General features: G+C 37.9%; 2 protein-coding genes across 2 annotated transcripts; one reads left to right on the top strand and one right to left on the bottom strand.

The window, feature by feature from the left end:
* Positions 1-20,546: 20,546 nt before the first annotated feature.
* Positions 20,547-21,942, top strand: LOC124158179. The gene is made up of 3 exons (XM_046533367.1): positions 20,547-20,826; positions 20,979-21,022; positions 21,139-21,942. Exons 1-3 carry the CDS (start codon positions 20,547-20,549, stop codon positions 21,940-21,942), a joined length of 1,128 nt encoding a protein of 375 aa, XP_046389323.1.
* A 492-nt stretch (positions 21,943-22,434) lies between these two features.
* Positions 22,435-24,325, bottom strand: LOC124156888. Its single transcript, XM_046531376.1, has 3 exons — positions 24,008-24,325; positions 23,393-23,617; positions 22,435-23,054 (listed from the first exon to the last, which is right to left on the bottom strand). The coding sequence occupies exons 1-3, from the start codon at positions 24,152-24,154 to the stop codon at positions 22,662-22,664; spliced, it is 765 nt and encodes a 254-aa protein (XP_046387332.1). The 5' UTR covers positions 24,155-24,325; the 3' UTR covers positions 22,435-22,661.
* Between the last annotated feature and the right edge of the window lie 346 nt (positions 24,326-24,671).

Below are 24,671 nucleotides of genomic sequence, written 5' to 3'. Positions count from 1 at the left end.
GCAGCATAGTTGTGCCTCCCTTTTCAGTTATATTGTTATCAGCGTTCAGAATAGCTTGGTTGTTATTGATACTGTTTCATTGGTAGTAATAATACAACAAGAAACCTTGAAAGCATCCTGCTTTGAAATACTGCCACCATTGGATGGAATTCTTCTCGGGTTATCCACCGGGTGATATTTTCCATGGACGTCGTTTCAATGCCGGGTCGAGTAATGAAATGTCGGCTGTAGAGAATCTCAACCAGTGGAAAACCTAATAAAAATCAAAGAAATAAAAAAAAAATACTTCAAATTTACCGCCGGGAAAGCTTACGATCATAATTAACTGTCACCATTTCATGAAAATACTCTAAAATAGAATTTCAAATTTAGGTTGAACTAAGGTTCAAATGTACGAAATTGCCCCGAGTTTTTATAGCTTTTAATATAAAATCAGTCACATTGACCTCTTCACTCATAGTGAATGTCTAAAAGTTACCCATTCCTCAAAGGGAGACTTTGCTCAAGTTTACTCGCTCATATAGTGAGCCCCGCATTTTTTCAGTGGAATGTTAAAAATGAAAGTAGGTCACCAGAGCGTACGAGTCCGACGTAACTAGGCTGCTAATGACTCGCTAGATTAAAGAGAAGCCATTATCGCCTGCGATAAAAATGCATAGCTTGGACAGAAATTTTCAAGCATTAAAAAAAAGACTCCACCCTACCATAACTCTAATGCGAGAATAGAATACACCAAAGGCACGCCACAGACATTTAAAAGCGATAAAAGAGTAAAAGTTGCCAGCAAATTCCGCATTTAAAAAGCTTAGAAGAGAATAATAAACAGGCGAAACGTGTGGTAAGAAAATAGTTAGCCGGAGAAGACTAATCTAGACTAACGATTCATGCGGTTACCACAATTTACCTCGAGGTTTCAACTTTGGCACAATAGCTTTTGTATAAAACCTTGAAGGTTTCATTTTTCTAGGCCTTATCTCAGCCCGCATTCTTGGTGAAATAATGTAAAAGAGATATATTAAAAAACACGCTTGAAAGAAAAACCAGGGATGGGAATAGAAACTAAACGAAACGCAAAACCAGTAAAATTACAATAGTTTCGTTCCCGGGAGCGAAATGTAGAAATTTAAACCACGGAGGCTAAAATCAGGGTTGAAACGAAATCGGAGTCAAAACTACTTTGGCTCGGAACTAATCAAAATATCTGGGACGAAACGAAACGTAGATAATGTTTCTACCGGAGGGACCACATGCTTCACCTTCGAAGAGTTTAGTTTCGACCCACACACCGAGTACGAAGTATGTTTGAATGAAGTAGTGGTTAGGCCTACCGCCATTATAGGCACGGGCGCTCATATTTTTACCACAAACAGAAAAGTGAACAAAAACTGGCCATTCGATTTTTAAGCTCGATGTTTTTCCCTCTCTACAAGTGTCAAACTTAATGGGTCGAAACTATTCCCTCTTATCCCCCTCAACTTAATTTCTGGGATCGAAACTTAACCATGAGCAGCGGAGTTTCGATTAATTTAGTTCCTTTCCTGAGAGTAAAGTTTCGTTTCGGGTCGAAACTAAACTCCTTGGTGATTTTAATTTCGTGCAGGAACGACGTTAAACCTAGGCATCGTATTTTCGTTTCCCCTCCACGTCGAAACGAAACATTTTCGTTTCGTTACACTTGAAATTGAGAAAAACAGTATATAACGCACTTAGAAGTGAAAAATGATCTTGGAGAATAAAGTGATATATAGGTTTAACAGAAATGAGTGTAGACGTATCCTGTAGGTGAGTAAGGATTGAGACCCAGGCTTCATCCTCCGACTGAAGAAAATCTTATTTTTTACTTTTTATGCATTTTATACTATTTTTGGATAGAGGGTGTTTTTAAAATCTTTTTATCACATTATTCTCGCGGCTGAACTTTAAGCCACCGAGTGTGTCCACCGGGATACGGATGGTGGGTCAACCTGTGGGAATATTTTTATGAATGCCTTTTCATCTGGTTCTGAAAGAAAAAGTCTCCAGTGAAAATGTCAAGGCGATCCGACAGACGGAAATGCGTCGAAAATCAATCACAAGATTACATATCGATGAAATGGACAAGTGAATGAAGCGAGTTAAAAAATCGTGCGAAAAGGATAAAGGAAGGAGGATGCATTAAATGTGGTATAGATAAAGACATATTAAATGCTCTTCTTTGAAAAACTTAATCCAAATATGTTATTATATATTTGCTCAAAATACTAATGGGTAATCTCACGGAGAGGTGTACATTAGGGTGGGCCGAAAAAAGGTTTTTTTTCCTGATAAAATTTGCCCTGTGTGGGAAAGTTGCGAAATGATATGAGGATCTCGCACACAAATTTTTTTTCAAATCGGATAATATTAACCACTGCCGCCCGAGCTCTAAAGTTTAAAATTTTGCGAAAAATCAGGCTGATTTCAGAATCAAACGGCTGTGAAGACGAATTTTAAGAAAATATGGGATAATGGACAATATCAAAGAGTGGATACATGTTTATAGTTTATGAAAATGAAATTTGAAGTTTTTTTGACAAAATCTATGGTTAAAAAATGCCTATGAATTAACAACAAAAGTATAGTATAGACCACCCGCACAACACAACTGATTTTTGCCTACATTTCTAAAATTCCATTTTGGGGGCTAAATTGCAGGTAAAATAATATTTATTTCGATTGAATTTCATTTTTTATCAAATAAGTCATCATATGGTAGTAAATAATCCCACAAATAAGTAATAATAAGGTAAATTATTTGAAATTAACAGCAATCACAATGACGAAAAGCGTACCTGTGGAGCTATTTTCAACAAGTAATTCAGCCAAGGCTGAGAAAAAACAGAACATGAACACAAAGCATTTCACTAAGTAGCTCTCTGCTAGTTTCGTAAACAAACTAGGTACCCAAAAATCACCACGAGGAACAGGCTACCATCGAGTTCCACCCGTGTCCCCCCAACCAACCTTCCAAAGGACACGATTGTGAAAGCACATGAATTACTCTGACAAAATTATTTTGTGATTTTTTTCAAATTTCGGCTAAATTTCTCTGTTTCTTATGCACGATAATGCCCATCCATGCCTGCGTTATATACTGTACACGGATTTTGATGCTAACATTATCATTTGTACCATCCTTTCCACTGCTTGTGTATGGCAGGGAAAAGGTTCTTCTAATACAGATCTTTCCGTAACAAGGTCTTCCAGGTTTTTGTTGTCATCCCAGCTACTATTGGTGGTTGATTTACCTCAATTGGTTCCCAGTCAACCAAGTCGATATAAATTTGAGCTTCGAAGTTTAGAAAGATTTTGTGCTTTCCCGGCGAATGGACTGAGTGAAGATTTCTCGGGATCGCCACCGGGTCAGGAACTCCATATCTGCCGACGTTTCGATGTCCGACTCGGTCATCTTTCTAAGGGCTGTGAATGAACACTTCACAGCCCTGAAGACGATGACCGAGTTGGACATCGAAACGTCGGCAGATATGGAGTTCCTGGCCCGGTGGCGATCCCGAGAACTCTTCACTGCATCGAAGGTTAGCTTTGGAAAATTCGAATTTCCTCAATTCCTCCTGCTGAGTTTCTCTCGATTTCAATGTATTTGTGATGGCCATTGCACGAATTTGTCTGCGTTCATCGGCTAACATTGCAAGCAGAATAGTCTCTGGGTGAGCAAAATTACATTTCCCTGAATCATAGAGTAGTGGCGTAATTTAATGTCTCTATCTATATATTTCATAAGAAGAATCATGTTCATAAAATGCTTCGGGCCGTCTGTTCAATATTGTCTCAATTTTATTGAAAACCGCATTGGAGCGTAAACTTCGATAACAAATTTTGCCAGGGTCATCAGTTCTATTGACGGTACTAAACGATAGTTCATTGCAATGAAACAGGCAAACAAACCAATGCAAAGGTCTTCTTAGGGCCATTTCCATTCTCCTGATTACTCTGGCATGGCTTCCGGTGTTGACCTCAACCTCAGTTCCATCGCACACAATTTCTTGCAGTCCATCGATAATGATCATATCCTCCGCTAGAAAATTCGTGATAGAATCTGAGAGGCTTTGCTGACACATGGGGTGACATGCCATAAGTAGCGTGAACCGGGCTCTTGAACGAGAGTTACATGCTTCTCACCTATTGTTTTTCACATTGATTGACTATATATTGAGTCTTTCCTATCGTCGAAGTAAAGCACTTGCAGTTTAACAGTACCCACATTCCTCCGAAGAGACGTGCGCAATCTTTCTCTTTCCCTTCTTTGTTCTTGTCAACAAAAAGTACATAGATGGAAGTGCTGCAGAGGTATGGTTTGATATGCAGAATTATTCACAGGATGATGCAAATCTTGGCAATTTCAAATTACTTACACTAACCTTTTTCCATGAAATCCTCTCCTTCACTTGCATTACATAACTCTACGTTCAATGTCATTTCATCACCTGAGTCTTCCGAACAGAGGAGTTATGACAAAATAGGGTGGAACATTCGGGTGTTCCTTTTTTCCTTCCAAACCTGCAAAGCCTCGTCTTCTTATTTTTGGTCTCCTGCACATCGATGGCGCCTATCTTCATTTTCCTGCCACTTCTCTGTCTTAAGGGAATTCCCATTCTAAACTAGGCACTTTCGAAGGAATATCACAACACAATCAATCCCACTAAAGCAATTTACATGCCGCAACATCAAAAAGCTGACGTGCGTGACGAAGAAAGTCTTGCTTCAGATCAATGAAAGCATTCTTCTTGACAGATCGAAGAATATTGCGATTATTTCCATGATATTGAATAACTCGTCAAACAATTTGCCTATATCCATCAACTGGGATAGAGGATCTATGCCAAATGCCTTCAATGGCATAAGCCACTGTCTCCGTGATTCCCGGCAGAGAAATAATGGTATTTTAACTTTCTTCTCTAATGTACCGAGAGTACAAAAACATCTTCATCATCTCTTCATAAGTGGGCAAATCATTACCCGTGAAATTTTCGGATGCAACAAATATCATGCTCTCCACTCCACACCTGGTACGCTTTCCCTCTATTTTAACCATTGCGTCAATCCTCCCGTAATCCTTTGGAAGGTTGGTTGGGGGGACACGGGTGGAACTCGATGGTAGCCTGTTCCTCGTGGTGATTTTTGGGTACCTAGTTTGTTTACGAAACTAGCAGAGAGCTACTTAGTGAAATGCTTTGTGTTCATGTTCTGTTTTTTCTCAGCCTTGGCTGAATTACTTGTTGAAAATAGCTCCACAGGTACGCTTTTCGTCATTGTGATTGCTGTTAATTTCAAATAATTTACCTTATTATTACTTATTTGTGGGATTATTTACTACCATATGATGACTTATTTGATAAAAAATGAAATTCAATCGAAATAAATATTATTTTACCTGCAATTTAGCCCCCAAAATGGAATTTTAGAAATGTAGGCAAAAATCAGTTGTGTTGTGCGGGTGGTCTATACTATACTTTTGTTGTTAATTCATAGGCATTTTTTAACCATAGATTTTGTCAAAAAAACTTCAAATTTCATTTTCATAAACTATAAACATGTATCCACTCTTTGATATTGTCCATTATCCCATATTTTCTTAAAATTCGTCTTCACAGCCGTTTGATTCTGAAATCAGCCTGATTTTTCGCAAAATTTTAAACTTTAGAGCTCGGGCGGCAGTGGTTAATATTATCCGATTTGAAAAAAAATTTGTGTGCGAGATCCTCATATCATTTCGCAACTTTCCCGCAAAGGGCAAATTTGATTAGGAAGAAAAACCTTTTTTCGGCCCACCCTAGTGTACATGCAGGTATTAACAGATTAAATGTCTCCTATTCAGTAGAATCTTTAACGATACATATTCAAAATATTTCGGCCCATTTTTCGTACTTATTGATTGGAGCTCATTTTCTTCTGCATGCATATTAATCATCCTCAATTAGAATTAGTCACAGTCCATTGGAATCATTACGATTCAAATGCCCTGTTCCTCAAATTTAGCCTATATTTGAAAGACAAAGCCTCTTGTGAGCTCGAAAACAAAAACTATAACAGAGAAAACTTAATTCACCAAAATAGCCAGGAAATTATTTATCGGTCTCTATCGGGCGCAATATTGTTTTGAAAGTTTTCCATTGATATTGCAGAGCCGAAACTGTATCATCTCTCATTAATTCTCCTCGTACGAAAAGTGTCAAATGGGAGGAGGGTGCGACAGTGGCGCGGCAGGGGCTTGCATAGCCCAATTCTCTCCCTATAATTAACTAGTACAAAGAGAAGAAGTCGGAAATACGCACATCGGCACCAAATTTAGCCGCTTCGATAGCCAAAAGTGATCGGAAATTAGAGAGCTATATCCACCCATTAATCACCGATGGAACGAATGCGGACCTAATTCAGTCGGATGGGAAAAATTCTCAACCCATTCGGTGCGACATTTAGTCCTCAAATAGAAATGAACAGCCCGCTGACTATCATCACAATTTATAGTTAAATGGCTATCATTTCGTTTTTGGGTCAATTAATTTGCCCTTATCCGTATACATTATTGAACTATTGCCTTCAATTTGAGGTTCAAAAATATATTTCGCTCTCAGACCCAATTTAATCGTAAAAAATGAGACGGTCGAAAGATTCCGCAGATGTCATTTTGAATATAAAATGATAGGGCATTGATAGATTGGTTGATGAAATAATTACAATTCAATACCAACGGCAGGCTTTAATCTGATGGATGAGAAAAACGTTATCCGTTGGCCGAAATTAAAATGGTTACGGAAACAGCACTGACATGCTCGAAATTAGCGTCGAATGCGAGAAACGGTCATGTGAATAATATGTAGACGAAAAATATCGAGGGCTTTGTACGTTTAATTTTCCGCGAGCTCTGTAATTAAAAAAGACAATGATGATTTCCTTTCTCCAAGTTCATTAGGCTCCGGTGTGTAGCGTAAAATATTTAAAAACAACTCCAACACACCAATGCATACTGTAATTTAACAAACATTTTGTAAAAAATTTGTAATTAAACAGAAATTTACGTCTTCAGGCAAATGCTCAATATATTACATGAAAACCGTGGGAACATAATATTAGACCCAAGTTTTCTCACATTTTCTGTAAAGTGGAAATGACATGGTAACCCATTGACAATTCGTACCAGAAGACTTAATTTGATGGGAAAATAAAATGTCCTGAATGATTAATGATACCTTTAACTTTAAGACGATTTATTTGACTACAAATCGAATCTTCAACCTTGTTCAATTCCCCAGCTATCCGAGGAACAATATTAAATTCCAAAACCCTTTGGGATGATTTGACGCCAACCACTCAGTATTGTCAGGAGCTGATCGAATCCCGTTGATTCGTTGTTATAAATTAGCGAACATAGCGATGTCGGCTCAAAAGAAGGTGCGAATTGTTAAGATGTTAAGAAGGGTCGAATAACGGATGTGGGGTAGCTTCTGGAAGCTATAATGTAGCTGGAGTTGAGATTCAGAAGCAAAAGAAGGATGTTCCCGGGATGAATAAAAGAGAATACGGAGTTGGAGTGTACTAGATATTCTCGTGAACTAGTTATTCATGTACCCAGGTAAGTACCTCATTGCACAGGTAGGTTATCAAGTACACAAACGTGTACTCCTACGTTTTAAAATCGTCACATTGCAAATACATGAATAGGTGCATACATGCGATTGAGACTAACGGAATCGGTTGCTTGTGAGATAATTCCGAGACCTATTGTGAACCTTATAGCTTACTCTATAAGAAATGTTTTTTTCTACCTACGTGCCCTGTCTTAAACTACTTCCAAATTCCCAGGAATTACATGAAGAATGCCTAATAAATATCCCGAGTAATTTCTCAAGATCTTAGGGATAATACGACTGGATATCTCAAATGTTAGTCACAGTTGTGGTCCCTTTGATAAAAATCCAAAGAGGCCTTAATGTCAAGGCAAATGAACTAGCAAACCATGTTAGAGTTCGGAAGAGAAGAAGCGCGGATGTGTGGTTTATCTAAGAGGCTAAACAGGAGTGAGAAAAGGATTCTGTGGAAGGAGAGAGCTTAGATGGAATGAAGCATTGCGCTAAAATTTGCTCGAGCACAGTCCTTCGAATGACTAGATGGCACTCGATTACAATGCTTAGTATAATGGTGTTTTTTAATTAGTATTTAAAAAAATAATCCGTCGATGATAAAGACTAAAGGAATTGGATGGCTAGGAAAATGAGCTAAGCAAAATAACCATTGATCCCTTAAACCTTTTAAATAAGAAAGATTTTCCCCTGCCAACGTTTTCAATTTCACTAAAGCCGACCAGGTAAGAATTGATGACTTCGATACTGGAAACTGGCGGCCATTGATGTAAATCAAATGGACGGATAAAGTGACAAAAGAAGCAAAGTACCAAAGAATTGAGGTAAAAATGGAAGTGAGGAAAATCATACGCCACAGAATGAACCGGTTTATAGGTCTTACAATAGACAACAGAATTACGTGAGAAACATGATATTAAACATGTTATTAAAGTGTTCAAGCAGTAATGATAGGTTTACATGGAGTATTGTATGAATTATTCTGTCCTAGTTGGATTTCTCTGTTCAATTCACAGCAAGGCCGGCACCTCTTCATTTTATCTATAAATTCTATTCTCTCCCTTCCTTCCCTTACCCAAATTTATTTCCGCTGACAGGCTTTTTAGCATCATCTTCCAGTTTAGTAATAGCTTCATCCAAACCGTCTAATGGTGGGAAAAACTGAATAAAAAGTCGCACGAGAAAGACCAAGACCATATTTCTTGAGGCAGATGATGAAGGATATAAGGAAGGGCACGAAGGAACCGCACGGCATACATTGATAAAGGGAAAATGGAGGGCTGGGGTATACCAATCTTAAAGCACGAGATATACTCCCCAGGAGGGATGGTGTCACCTCTTCATGATCTATGGTAAGATATTTCAACATATATGGGTACTCGAGTATTCAGAAAAATTGATAGGTAAGCTGTAGTAATCACCCAGTCACCAATATCGTATCCTTTGAGAAAATTGGGTGCTTAGAGGTTCAAACAAGCATCCATCTTATGAAGGATGGCAATTGTATACTCGTGTGAAAATTACAGTACTCATGTGTTCAGTTTACGTAGTCGTGGCTATTTTTAAATCATCATCATAAATTTAAATCTGATATGTCTAACATTTGCTCTTAGTTGGCTCAGTTGAAGTACGAAGTGATGCAAAGAGAGAAATTGTTTTAACCAAATAAAGTTATTAAAAATGTCATCTTTTAACTTAGGTTTAAACTAAATTTGTCGAAATTAAATGACTCAAAGGTTCCCTCTACATCATATTATACTGGTACATTGCTGAAAAATATACATGAGAAATGTGCACAGTTAAATGAGACAGAATATGGAGGAAGATCGCATCTTAACTGTTAGGTGTAGTAAGTCTATACCATCAATCCAAAAGTAATACCAGTTGACAGCAGGCAAATTAATGTTTCAATCTTATGATCTAAAAACTTACAAAAATTTTATTCGTTACAATAGTTCCTTCGGATTTATTATGAGTGAAATCCGCGTCTTCTATTTAAAGCAAAACTTTTCATGTGTGGCACCACTGACTGTTTGAGCACACTATGGGGTTATGGGGCTGCTCACAATGAAAATGAGGTACACTTTCCTCTAGATTTTGTTACATAAAAATATAAGGATGGGGACATATGAGGATATAAAAGGTTTCATGATAATAAAGATAATATATAGTTTAAACGGTAATAAAACTTACAGATCGGAGGTTTTGGAGAAAAAGCACAGCTATTTCTCTTAATTTTCACCCTGAAATATCTTATCTTCGCATATGAAATCTTGGTGGAAATGTATAGGTTTTTCCTTTAAATTTAAAGGTATAAAATAAAAGGAATAAAATAGAACAAATCATATAAAAAATAAGCTTGAAGAAAATAATTCTGGGCACATATTGGTGCATGTGATATGATCTTTACACCTTATGTGCGAAATAGTAAAGAATACAGGTATATACTCAATTACATCAAAGGAACAGCTACAACATGTGAAAACAAAAATTGAAGGAATTTTTAAAAACCCCTAAAAAGCTGCCTGCAACTTCGGTTTGCTTCGAAGGAATTTAGTTACAGATATGGATTGCCATAATCTGTAGCAATTTATAAAAATCGTATTTTTATTTCAAATATTTATTACATCCTAATCAGCTGCAGACTCCTCGTGAGAACCGCAGGGAATTAAACAGCGGGGAAACTAAATTTCCGACCGAGGTAAATCATTTAGTTTCAGGTTTGAATAATGAATAATGGATCCGAACAAACGTCCTATTTCGTAGACAGTCCCTTCGCTTTCCCCAACTAGTTGGCTCGCGTATTTATTTATTAGTCCAACGCGCAGAGTATATTTTCCATGTCCTCTTAACAAGGCAAGAAACAATGAGACTACCTAACCTATTCGAAACAACGGTGGCCGTAGCAATCTCGAATTAAATGCTTCGAACGTCATATTTGCAATTCATAGGCTCAATTATTTACTGTTTAGAGAGTGCAGTTCGCTCTGGTGACCATGGAAACCCCCCCCCCTTCCCCTCTAGTTCGCCACTTTCCCACCCACCCACCTCGGACGCCAACGGTTTCAATTACACGGCGACAGCATCGCGACGAGTGGATTAATTGCCTGCAGAACGGCTATGCGGCTACACGCGCTCCTCACCTTCCCAATCAACAGCGGCCATTACACGGGGATCGTAATAATTGCACACAGCTTTCAAGCGTGTACTAGGGACGTGTTCACTCGCGCGCCTTCTCGGCCGGCCCTCTTTCCCCATGAGCATACGACGTGTCGTCATCTTCGTTAATTGGCCGAGACAGGATTCCTCCAATCCCCCTCACGGCGCTATAATCAGCCTGCGGACTACAAATAGGTACCCCGGCAATTGGCTCAGGGAAGTAGAGGCTGTCTTTCTCGAGGCACCGAGCGGGAATCGCTCGCACCAAAAATCGCAGTGGGCTCATCCACTAATTATCTGCCGTTTATGATATAGTTTGAAATATAAGGAGACCCGAATTTTTCATGCTCCTCCATCTCATTTTCACTAACTTCTCAAGCTTTTCGCGCCAAAAAGTCAGTGCCTTAACCCTAAAGCAGATAAGTTGGTGATGTCACGTTCTCTTACCGAAAGGATCACCGCTTCTTAGCTTCCCCTCAGCCATGTGCATCGGCCTTAATTAATGGATTTATTCGTTAAGTCACTGAATTCTTGCAAATTGCGAAATATCAGAGTCCAGCCAAACTACGAGCCATATATTGATAAAGTAAGGGCCGTTTGGTTACAGGAAAAAATATACTCACATGAAATACATTTTATTGGCAATTTTAGTTAGCTACAAACCTACTTCACTTCTCTGAATAATTGCCGTTCACCCCTAGGCATTTTTCGTGCCACTGCACCAGTTTCTTTAACCCCTATACATGGAAGCTCGCCACCTGAGAGTTGAACCTATTGACAACGCCGTTCTTGAGTTCCTTTTCGGTTTCAAAACGTTATCAAGTGAGCTACTGTTTCAAGGGCAAAAAGAGGAAGTAGTCGCTAGATGCAAGGTCAGAACTGGATAGGAAAGGACAGGTGGGTGGTGGAAGAGTTCCCAATAAAAAAATCTTGAATTTTCTTAATGAATTTGACAGCATTGTGAGGACGCGCGCTATCGTGGAAGAGAATTACGCCAGATCCCGCATATTTTGAATTCGGTCCATAAATTAGGCATTACTCTCAATGAATTTCAGCAGCCGACAATCCTTTTGCATACAAGAATCGTATGACAGAACACTTTTCACAAGTGGCAGGATCAATGATTGTCGCCGACATTGCTATTTGGATGCACGAACAAACAATCGACTTCTAAAAAAAATGCTGCTATAGCTTGTCAATGAATCAGTAGATGGTAGTGCAGGCGTAAACCTGCGTACTGAAGTGCCAATATTAAAATTTTGTATGTATTTGTGTGTTCAATGTTGTGATATAGACTACATGGAAAATTTTTATAGACGTAGTTTGTTCGTGTAATATTTCGAAATCTGCGGCGTCGGAATCGACCTTCGGGTTTCCGGGCCACTGCGCAGACTACTACACTATCCAGGTTCCTTAATTCCCATAGCAATTACCGAAGCTCATGGTACTAGATGTAAGGGCTTAATCTCGGAACAATTGTTTGGTACAATGGGTTAAACCGGGCCGGAAAGCCTAAGGTCCGTGGTTCGATTCCAGGTCTGGGGGAATTTTTTCTCATGCCAATTCATGTTTATAATTTGTAAGTTACACCACAATAATGGTGTCGAATATTATTGAAATAAACTGTACCCATCATTGGTATTCATGAAAACTCCAAGATTTCATTTTAAATATTAGATTACACTCTTGTGAGCCATTTTTTCCTCCATGAAAGGTTCTCCGTGAACGAGTTAATGAGCCAGAACTCTTAGGCAATATTTTCCGATTACTAATTTTTACATGACTGTCGTGCACATTGGGCTCACAACAATGAGCACTGCGGCATTGAAGTTTAACTGCAGGGTAGTTGCATCACTATCAACTTGAATAAAAGTTTTAATTCGATGTCTCAATCTAGCATCCTACGTCACTGATGTAGAAGTGGTAGTGCGTACTAGAAGGAAAAAAATCAATTCACGGACTTTCTTCCCACTAGGGCATTTTATTTCCAATTGATGGGCGGAGGATGACCAATATTTTGTCAACTGTTGAAAAAAGCATACATATTGTACATATATCAGGAATTAAGATCCTCCTATTACGCTCGCGTCAAAACTCCTGTGCGTAACATACTGGTGATACAGAAAATGACGGTGGACGAATTTAATTCATTAATAAATTTTTTATCTTTCGTTTTTTACAGGTTATATTTGTGGCACCAAGACAGACAAGTGCTAAAATGTTAGCTGTTGATCCCATTAAGAACTTTCTTGAACCTATTTTGAAATACTTAGTGAAATACACCTACTTCTACTTGGCAGCAAAGCCAGAGGAATCAGTTTCAACTTGAGTTTGAGGAATCATGTGGTAACACAAAGTAATCATCGAATCAGCATACCGCTATATAATTTTTTACTAGGATAATAGTTTTAGCGGGGGTAAATCATGCTCCATTGGCACCACGGATTTCTCTGACGACTGCATCAGGAAGGCGCAATATGCATATCCAAAGGCAGGAAAGGGAAGGAGAAATTTTAGATTACCCATCAGAACGTCGCTCTGTTGGGTGGCGTATATTAAGGAAAATGTCTTCAAGCCAAAGATATACCTAAGCGCCGGCCATTATGGTGCTGACAAGTTTTAATGTCACAAACTATTAGCCGATTGAAGAGATTTGACAGGATCAATCACGTTAGGTATTGGCTGCTGTAAATAATTATTTCCTCTTAAGGACGTGGATGGATGGAGAGACATTATCTTTGTCACCATAATATTTAAGAGGGATCGGAGGCATAAGAATGCATTCGTTGATAAAGGAGGATTGAGTATTTAGTTTTAAGCTGAACGGGCATTAGGGATATAAATTAATAATGCTAGTTTTTAACTGTGTCATATTTAGATTTTTTTCTTAGAAAATTGAAACTAATTAATAAAGGAAAAGTGGAAGAGTATAGGAGAAATAAAAAGAAGGATAGGAATGGCGAAAAAGTTCTCAAGAAGAAGAAAAGAGCCTTGTGTAACAAGGCACTGGAATTAAAATTGAGGAAGACATTGGTGAAATGCTATGTGTGGAGTGTGTTTATGTATAGATGTGAGACTTGGAAGATGGGGAAGAGAGACAGGGACAGGATTAGGGCGTTAGAGATGTGGGTTTGGAGGAACATGGAGGGAATACGGTGGATGGATAGAGTTAGGAATGAGCAAGTGTTAAATAGGATCGATGAGAAAGGAACGTTGATGGACAAAATAAATCAAAGGAAGGGTAAGTGGCTGGGACATTTGATGAGAGGGAATGGAATTTTGAAAGTAGCTTTGGAGGGAACGGTGGAGGGGATCAGAAGAAGGGGAAGGAGAAGGCTGAAGTTTATTGACAACGTAAAAATTGGAAGATATGAAGACTTCAAGGAGATGGCCGGAGATAAGAGGGAATGGAGACAGCATTGGCGAGGGGGACCTGCCGACGGGCAGAACTCCACAAGATGATGATGATGATGAAAATAAAGGAGTCAAAAAAGAAAACCGCACTCCATTGTAGCAGAGCAGAAGCAAGTTGTTCCGAAACAAATTTTCAACGTCCGGCTCGGTGGCATGTAGTACTAGGTATTTCGCAAATGGAAGCATAGGATGATAACTCCTTGCTGTGAGAGCACAATCAAAATTAGATTCACCCATATATTGATTAGTTCGGCCCACTGATGTGCCTGGAACCCATTTGCAAGGCTTTCACGGCCCTGGACCGCATTGCATCTTTGCGCAGATTGCTTGGGGGCCTACTTAGAGGAGTGACGACCACTTCACCTCGGGGGAAGGTATGGGGATACGTCTCATCAATTAGGGAACTAATAGACATGAAAGAACGGAAATGTGATAAAAGTACAAATTGTCCTTGGTGCGATTTGTTTAACATATATCACACTGCTAGGACCAGGTTTTGGAATAGTAGTCCTACCGGCATAAAAAATCCAGTTCACTATCTGTTTAAAAAAATTGTATTTATTCCACCAAGAAGGGTTTTAATTTAATATGAATGCAAAATCACCACTAAATATTTCTTATTAATGCTTATAATAATGTAATTTATTAGAGAATCAATGTGAAATCGAGCTCAAACGTATATGAACTTATATAATTAGTATAATTAATAACCTTCATAATGTTACTGTGTAACGAAACCATGGTCGGTCTCAATAAATTACTCTGTAAATAGCAAAGTTGTTAATCCTTCTATTCCTGCGTACATGAACTTTATTGTATGTTCTTTGGAACGAAGGCTCCCAAGGCAAATAAAATTATATTCTATTTTATTCTTTTAATCTCACAACCATTACGTGTCAGACTCTATTGGCATAAAGACGCATCCAGGAAAAGATTGAAAAATTAGCTGCTAACATGGAATAAAACGGTAGGTTACTACAGTGATCATTCTTTCGTTCAAGTATTGTCTGGTTGCCAACTATAGAATATTAGATTGATCTCAAATATAACATTTTCTGCTTGATTAATTTGACGGAAGTAGAAAAGGCAATGGCGAGAAAGTATTCCAATGCAAAGATCTTTGTAAGAAAACAAAACATTGAAGTGGTATTTTGTGGTGAAGTGGTAACACATATTTTTCATCCTGGTGACCAAAAAAGAGATAACAGTCCAAGTATGAGGAGACAGGACGTAAATTATGAAGAATCCGTAATAGGATATCAAAATGTTTGGAATCTTTACCAATGAGATGAAATAAAATTTCAGGAGGAATCTATCAATTAAAAAATAGCTAAAAAGAAATAATGCAAATGAGGGAAGTGTGTAGTTAAGAAATAGCAATGCATAAGCAGTTCAAAATATTATTATTTTAACCCCTACACGGGTTTCGAAAGTAAAAATTCTAATGAACTGAATGTTATTCATCTTTATCATGGCTCTAATAGGCTGTAGCCTAAAATCATCATTAAATAAATTACATAGCAATGCGAAACTTTATTTTAGAAACTTCTTTGTTATTCTAGACCTATAAGTACGCAAGAAACTTGTGCTTTGATTTACGAATGTTTTTGAATGCAAGGAAAGGAGGAAAAATTTGGATGTGAGGAGTGAGCAAATATCATTTGCAGAATCCGTATATCATAAATTCAGTGGCGCCGACTCCATGGGGCCTGAGGGGGCCCGAGCCCCCTCAAAAATTCGTTATGGGTGTGAAGAAAAAATGTGTCAGGCTTGCTGATTTTCCCGGAGTGTCCAGATATCGAGATTCGAGTTATGACGGTTCTAATGTTGATCCTATGACTCTTATAAAATGCTTAAAAAACTTAAAACTCACTACTTATAAAATTTACCAGGCCAAGATCCCCGGTTGGGGCCCCCCCAATATTTTTTGTAAGTCGGCGTCCCTGTAAATGCTACACCCAGTACAAAACCTGAGAAGATTTTTAATAATATCCTTCGCCGGGAGAGCCTACGCTCAATCGTTATTTCGATTATTCGCAACACACTCCAGTTGAAGCAAAACACAATTCAATTTTCCTCACAATCCAAGAGCACAGCGGGTTGACTAGAAAACTTGACCTTCTTTTCTGCCTCTTTTTTACTTTCATAAAATGACTAAGAAGCAAGATGTCTTAAAAATATTTGGAACCTAATTCATATTTAAATATAAAATAAATGCTTGACAGAATAGTCGCGTTACTCCGAACTATACAATACTTTAAAGGCGCGAGTAATACAGCTTTTTTGCGGTTTATCCTATGTATTTTTGAAAAGACAAACACACGATATGATTAATTTAAGAGTAATTATGTAAATAAACTTGGTTTCAAAATTAACCAAATTCATTAACTATTGTTCATTCTTTAAATTTCCAGTCGAACAAAAATAATTTAATTTTGAATTATTTGAGTTGGTGTATTTCATTTCATCATAGAAAATTTGAAATGTCAAAAATTACCGTCACGTTTGATATGAAAATTACATAAAACAAATTTATACAAGGATCAAAAAAAACTTTCACATTAGATAATTAGGTTATTCAAAGTGGTTGGCTAGTCATGTGTGGGTAAAAATTTTAGCGGATAATATCATCAACAGAAATGTTCGCCTTTATGCACCAGTTGTTCAAACAGGTTGATAAAACAACCGGATAATAAAGAGATGAAAAACTCCGATCAGCCAACACTGGTGTTTATTGGCCGTACATGGTATTTTCGTATTTAATTCTATCTTCTTAAACGTAAAATCCTAAAAATTTCGCTACATCCACCTAAAAATGCAAAACTTTGCACGCTCACCAAATAAAGTTGTTAAAATTAAATTCCCCATACCTCCACAAGATTAACTGTGACTATTTTACAATTCAAAACCAATGTTTCTAAATTTATTATTATGTTTTTCTTATGCATGCCAGTAATTAACGTTTATCAATTCTTTCAAAGCTGAATTGGAATTGAAACTAGAACGCATCAGAATGAAGGATCTTTTATTTCAGCTGGAGATATCATAGATAAATGGTCTCCTCTCGGTAACGAACGACACATGTATAGAATCGGCCAATCGTGACCGACAGAATTATGAAAGCAAAGATAAATCTGCCAAATTTTTATTAATAGCTTACAGTTGTCAGGGTATATTCGACTATTAAATTGGCTGTTTTCTTTCAACAGCATTTCTCGGTGTTCATAACTGCAGTAGCGGATCCAGGACAGGGAAAAGGGATCCACCACTGCATAGCTGTAGCCAAAATTCGGAAAGTAAAGGTCGTCTTTCTGTTTACGCGGTCAAATAATGCAAATGTCTAAATAAACATTTTAGATTATGGTGATAGCAAAAATAGATATCTTAACTGAAGTATGGAAATTGAAAAAGAAAATTATTCACAGATATGAGGAAAATCAGCGAAATACACGACGTTTTGGAGTAGAATTAGTCCTCAGACACAGAAGCTATTCAGGATTTTTTTTATTATCAGCAGGTTAAATATCCTGTGGAACTAAAACGAATTTTAAGTTTTGTTGATAAAGATGTGTGAAAGTATTTGGATTAGTGTCACTAGTCAGGGAAATTATTCCCATTTGGAGACAATGGTATGTAAACCCTACCTACTCTTTGAATGAGGGGTGGTGGGTCTACATTTATTAAGACACAAAGGTTAGGGATCACCACTTAATACGTGGGCTGTATCATTAAATTCATGAGTATAATGTTCGTGCTGTTTTGTTCTTTCTTCCGGACGATAATGCGAAAGCTTCAATGATACATGGATTAAAAAAATAATTAACCGTTTTTTATTGCGTGAACTTAAAGAAGGCAGGGTAGGAAGGATAGACAGTGTCACTGAATAAATATACAGATAATATATCAGAGTCTTGCTTCAACTTAAAATCCAGGTCCGGGTACGGCTCTACATACAACAGAACGCTTTTCGAATAACCTTGAAAAGGACATCTCAATAACCGGTCAAGATATACCTATAATTGGCTAAAGGTGTTTGTGATGAAAAGGTGAAACTGAATTTAGATGAAAGAAAATGTTTCGCTCCTAACGGGATTGTATATCACAAAATAGAGTTAACTCGAACATTGACGATGCGATAATATTGAAATTTTGTTTTCCAGTAAATGCTTTGGGAGTTTGAACGCACGCAACGAAATATATCAATTCATCGCTATGTAAATAGCCGTAAATGCTATCCAGTTACTGCGATAAAATAAATCAGGAGCTCGTAATAATGGAAAATCAGCCGGTATTTTAACGGTTACATTTAATTGTGTTCGCTCAAGTTACTCAATTTTGAAGAAAAAACGTGAATAAAAAAAGAAGCACTTTTATTAAATGATTCTCACGTTACAAATTGATACAACCCGGTAATCAAAATAGAGAGCAATTGGATATTCTGTGTTTGTTGCCATCGTTTTACATTTAACGTCGAATATCCAATTGCGTAATCATTAAAATACGTTTTCCATAAATGATTCATTGAGTTACAAAATATGAATCCTATTACCAAGGTTTATGCGGCATAAAAGTGTACTGAAAGAGAAATAAATGAAATTTTTTTCACAAACTGCGTAATTTAAATGTTTTCTATTGCATTTATCGATGCGTGGAAATTTCCTAATTTCTCATGTCATTCTCAATAAATATGTCATTCCAATTTCAGATTTCATTGGAAAGCAACGCAGTGTTCCCTCAATTAGCATGATATTTGAAGGAAATATCTTATATTATTAAAATGTATGACAAACGTTTAATAAAGAGTACTTTTTAGCATTGAAATCGTAAAATTAATTTTGAACTCTGATTTTTGAGCTTTTATGATGAATTCTTTTCCCTTAGGCAACACCCTTTTCACGATGGAAAAGGCAGTAGCCTAAGGGAAACCTTACGCGCTCCTATGACCTTTTGAGCTACACTAGAGGGATTCTTTCTCAATCACTCCCTATTTCATATAGGTCGTAATATAGGAGCAAGAAGAAAGGTAGTCCACGCGATGGTGTGACGTAAAAAGCAATGTTTGAATAGAAAAGGGAAACTCTACCAACTATCCCTTCCCTGAAAACACGGAGTAAAAATCAAACGAGTCTCAGAAATTCATAGATAGGTACCCCGTCGGCGGGGTCGTCAAGGTCCTCAAATTAGTCAGCATGCGAAACTCTTGCAGAGACTTACCATGAGTAAAAAAATATAACCACCAATATTACACAATAGGATGATAAAGTCCCCCGCAAGAACTGTTAGCGCGCATTAAAATTAGATTTCAAAATCGCCACTCGCGGCGCTACGAGTCATCTATATTCAATTTTCACGAGGTAATAAACGGTAGTAATACGTAACTGAGCCAATAAGTCATATAAATACACATTTAACGCATGTGAGACAATTATCAACAAAAAAGACCACTTCCACTACGGCTAATGGCGGAAGTTACAATTGAACGAGATGCAGCTGCCTAGTGGCGCGTGGCGTGGCCGTATAAAATGCGCGCGAAACGGTTACAGATATAGCGCCTAACCGCCATGTTCCGGAACCTTCTTTTCTGGAGTCCCCTTGAATATAAGATAGAAAAAAAAGAATACGGAGAAGAAGAGGGCATTAATTAATTAATGCAGGGACATGAAATGCTTGGAAAATGATGCGGGACGGCAAGCTACACAATATCGAAAGTGGAAAGGAGAAAGGGAGGTTAGATATCTTAGGATTGCTCGAAGTGAGATGGAAGGATGTTTGGGAAAACTGGAATGATGGGTATAGGGTTACATATAGTGGTAGGGAGGAAAGTCAACGTGGGGTAGCTTTAGTATTAACCGGAAAGGTGGATAAGAGTGGTAGGTTTCCAGCAGGCAAGTGATAGGATTCTGGCGGTAGAAAGTGAGGGATAACCCACGAACCTCATATATTGCGTTAATACTATCATATATTGTGTCCCATAGCCCGTCTCTGGATCCACCATGCTCTCCGTTTCAAATATTGCGTGACTTAAAACTTTTAAGCCTCTTTCACACTATTCGAGATGTCATGAACAAGGAACGTTGAACAAGTCGTCTTGAACGCTAAATGAAGATTCAAGACCATTCGAGACGGTCTTTCAAGAGTGATTGTTCAACACACATTGAATCGAGTTGAGCGTTCTTTCAGACTGTTCCAGAAAGCTTGAATTGACTTGAATACCGATAGTCAACATGATCGACAAAGGAAAAACGTATAGCGTTCTATTCTCTGATAAAGCGCGTAGAAACCCGTACTCATAACAACGTTTTGATATCATCATTTGATACATCATTACAATTATTAAATCTGGTTTTGCGTCCGACGATGGATAATGACAACGCAAATATAGCAAGAGTGGCATTTTGCGTAGGAGTAGTGGCAGCAGTACTGCAAGGTCGGAGGAGAAATCGTCGAAGGCTTTGGTCAAGAGAATGGTTAAGCCGGAGGTATGCCGCTGGTAGCATGAGCTTGCTGTACCGGGAATTGGAAACGGAGGATCCGGAATCTTTCACCAACTTCCTCCGGATGGATAACAACAATTTTAGAGAGTTACTGGAGTTGGTGTCGCCTCTCATATCTAAAAGAGACACAATTTTACGGGAATGTATCTCGGCAAAACATAGGTTGGCGGTGACTCTGAGATTTTTAGCCACTTCTCGCCTCATCTTTAGCCTCGTGGAGTACTGTAGTCTTACAAAAGTCTACAGTACTCCACGAGGATTGCTCACAATACTATTTCTCTTTTTGTACCTCAAGTATGCAGAGCTATTTATGAAGTTCTGAAAGAGAATTTCTTGAAGGTAAGTTGTTTGAAACGAGCTAATTAGATAAAATTTGTACAATTCACTCCATTTAATATGAACATAAGTATAGCATTCCTCGATTTGAATTTTTAATGTATTATCTTTCATTTCAGATGCCGAGAAGTGTTGATGAATGGGGGGAAATAGCAAGGGAATTTCAGGAAAAATGGAATTTTCCCAATTGCATTGGTGCTCTTGATGGGAAGCATATACATTTTAGATCCTCAAGAGCAGACGGGTCTTTCTATTTCAATTATAAAGGCTCACACAGTATTGTGCTGTTAGCATTAGTAGATGCCAGATATAAATTTTTATACATCGATGTCGGGGTGAATGGTAGAGTGAGTGATGGCGGTGTTTTTCTTGAGAGCACCCTTGCTGAGGCATTGCGCCAAAATTCTTTGCATATACCCCCGAACATAGCTTTGCCTGGCCGTGTACTCGGTGTCCCTCATGTGATTGTGGCAGATGATGCTTTTCCTCTGCAACATAACATAATGAAACCATATCCAGATAGGGGACTGAGTTTGCAGAAGAGAAATTTTAATTATCGCCTTAGCCGGGCAAGGCGGACATCAGAGAATGCTTTCGGTATTTTAGTGAACCGCTTCAGAATACTATTAAACTGTATCAATCTCTCTGTTGAAAAAGTGGAAATTGTGACACTAGCCTGTATAGTACTACACAACTTTTTGAGATCAAAGAAGGACGCTAATTACTTGCCTCAAGGTCTGGTAGATAGAGTGATGAGTGATGGAAGGGTAATTCCTGGAGTGTGGAGGGAGGGCCCAATACTTGACGGTCAATTGGTAAGACAGGGTGGAAATAGGCACAATAACGATGCGAGAGCTATTAGGGATGAATTTTGCGAATATTTTGTGACTGATGGAATACTACCATTGGGAAATGGCATGTAGGTTGTGGTAGTGCTAATGAATTCCTCTATTTCATTCCCCCTTTTGTTATTAGTGATTTTTGTGGTAGTAAAGATTGTAATATTTCTGCAGTTCTATGAAAAATTATTCCACTTTTCATTTGTGTTATTGGCTTTATTGATGACTCACAACCTTCTTGCGCTATAAAGCTTTTTATATTTGAACCAAATCAAGACTTTTTTTGTGTGATAGTGGCCTACTATGCCATAATGAACCAATTAAAAAATCTATGATGATGGTTTATCTACCTATGGTTAATAAATAGGAAATTGCTGGAATGAATCGTGTTAAGAAGGAGAGCACTCATTTGCGTCCTTGCATCGCATGGAAATAGAAGGACTATTGGCTAAAATGCTATAAGTTAAGATTCAGAAACCAAAGTTTATTCTAGAACTTCTTCAAATTAAGTTAGTTTGCAACCTTGTCAGAAACTGAATAATAATAATAATAATAATTGAACAACTAATATAGCTTACGTACTCCCTGATGTTATACGATTATTTGGTATGATAGTAGAAACAAATTCTTAAATCATGCAATATACTCAAGATTTTTTAACAAATGGCCATTGAGGGTTGAAGAAATGACCAAACAACAGTGATTCCACCAAGCAAATTATATAATTAACAATTATTTTACAATCAAATTCAATGTAACAAAATGTAAATTAAAATTATAAAATAAAAAACATACAAAAATAGTTAACTTTCATTCTCATCATCTTTAGCTTTCATTACTATATCAAAAATTTTCTGCATTGCAGCTTTCTGTTTTTTTTCGTCACTAATATCGGCAATTTCTTGCCCTACAAATAGGCCGAAATTTTCAAATTTTGTGTTTTTCCGCAGTGTCCCTTGCTCAAGGGCTGACGAAGCCTTTGAGAGGAAGGTAGTTATGTCTGCTTCCTCAGTCCTTCTCCTCTTGGGGGTCGGTACTCCTCTTGATGACCCGCTTCTTGAGGAGATGTTGCAGTGGTCAGCGCTGGCAGAGGTGGACTCTTCACTGAGTAAGGGGACTGGGATGGTACCAATTTCATGCTGCTCTTCTGCCGTGACATCTGATAACTCTCCTGATTGTATTTCAATGGGCGTTTCCTACAGACAAAAAAATTAATGTAATGTTCAGAAGTGCAAAGAAGTCCCTTCGTGAATTCAAGTGTAGCTAAAACATAAATATCGCAGAAGTAACTGCGTTGAAGTGGGCACTCAAAGTAAGATCACAAATTTCCGTAAACAGTAAACCAAAATAGATGATCAACAATGGTAAATAATGGAGTCAATGGACGATCTCAAACAATAGACTCGTTCCAAACATGCCCCTTGAATTTGACTTTTCATGTTATTACTTCATGCCAGAAGCAAACAATGCACATTCCAGCAAAACAAATTATACGTAATAAAGACGAATTTATTTGCAAGTGTCATCGGCATACCTTGTTAAGATCCACTGGATCCAAGTTTGATATGCTCTTCCTGGGTGCCGTATGCCTTTCAAGGAAACTTAAATTGTTGTAGCACCACAATTTTGGCCTTACAACCTCTTCCACTCCTGCTCCACTCTTCTTCGACCTGATTAATTTGTTTTTTTCAGCCATGTATTGTGTGCGGAGGCCATTTATCTTCGTTTTCACGTCCTCCGATGTGGTACCAGGTCGAAACTGTTGGGAGTATCGAGTAAACATATATTTTAAAAGACCATATCGGCGGTAACCACAAAATAATTCTTTGTAGGATTCATTGAAACCTCGTATTACAAAAAACTCAATATAAAGGCCACTACGGGACCACCACTTATCTAAATAAAAACATATCCAACACCACTTGAACGAAACAAGCCCTAGCTCCAGAAATGTATATTTGTGAATGAAATTATAATTTTAAGGAAATAAACGTACAAAATATTATCACGACAATTATCGAAGCATTCCGATATCACACATAATATATACGTAATATATATTTATATAAATATTGCATTAGTTAATATCTTCACGAGTTAGGTATAGGTCAAGGTTAACCAAAACAATTATAATTATAATTTTACTTACAGGCAACAAATTAGTGGCTATGTCTTGCAGCGCCGAACTTCTCTTCTGCTTCAAGTGGTAATCTGGGGAGCTTACTTCGTACAAACACCTTTTTTCCTCGTAAAAACTAATGAGGGCTTCCACAGCGTTCCTCTCCCAAACGGCCATGATGTCAATAGTTATCTCCAAGGTCGCGTTGGCAAGGCTCGGAAAGCTATGTATCGTTCACTGATTGGTCGAAACACTTCAATACCATTCGAGATTCAATAGAAATTAGAACCGTTCAAGACAAGACGAATTTGATGGAAACGAAGTGATTCAAGAGCATTCAAGACCAAATGTCCGCAGCCATGCGTAGCCACCGAGAGACAAGGCCTGAGCAACCAGCCGTGACGTCACGACGAGAAGGGTTAGATTATTGCCACTCGTCGTTCGCTTGAACGATTGCAACTGGAGTGAACGTAATTCTTTCTAATTAGATAGTAGAATTCCTTCGCATTTACTTTGCTACGTTAAAATATTTACCACAAATATTTCAGGTTTACTATATTCAGCTCTTAACGTCCTTATATATTTACGATTGCAAACTAAACCACCGAAAGTAAGCAAACGCAATGCTCGAACTTCTTGTTCAATAACACATTTTTGCTGCGGGGAATCCTATGAAAAGCAACAGCTTATTAGT

Source organism: Ischnura elegans, chromosome 4, assembly GCF_921293095.1.
Source record: "Ischnura elegans chromosome 4, ioIscEleg1.1, whole genome shotgun sequence".
Classification (NCBI taxonomy): domain Eukaryota; kingdom Metazoa; phylum Arthropoda; class Insecta; order Odonata; family Coenagrionidae; genus Ischnura; species Ischnura elegans.
This window is presented reverse-complemented; position numbering and strand designations above follow the sequence as displayed.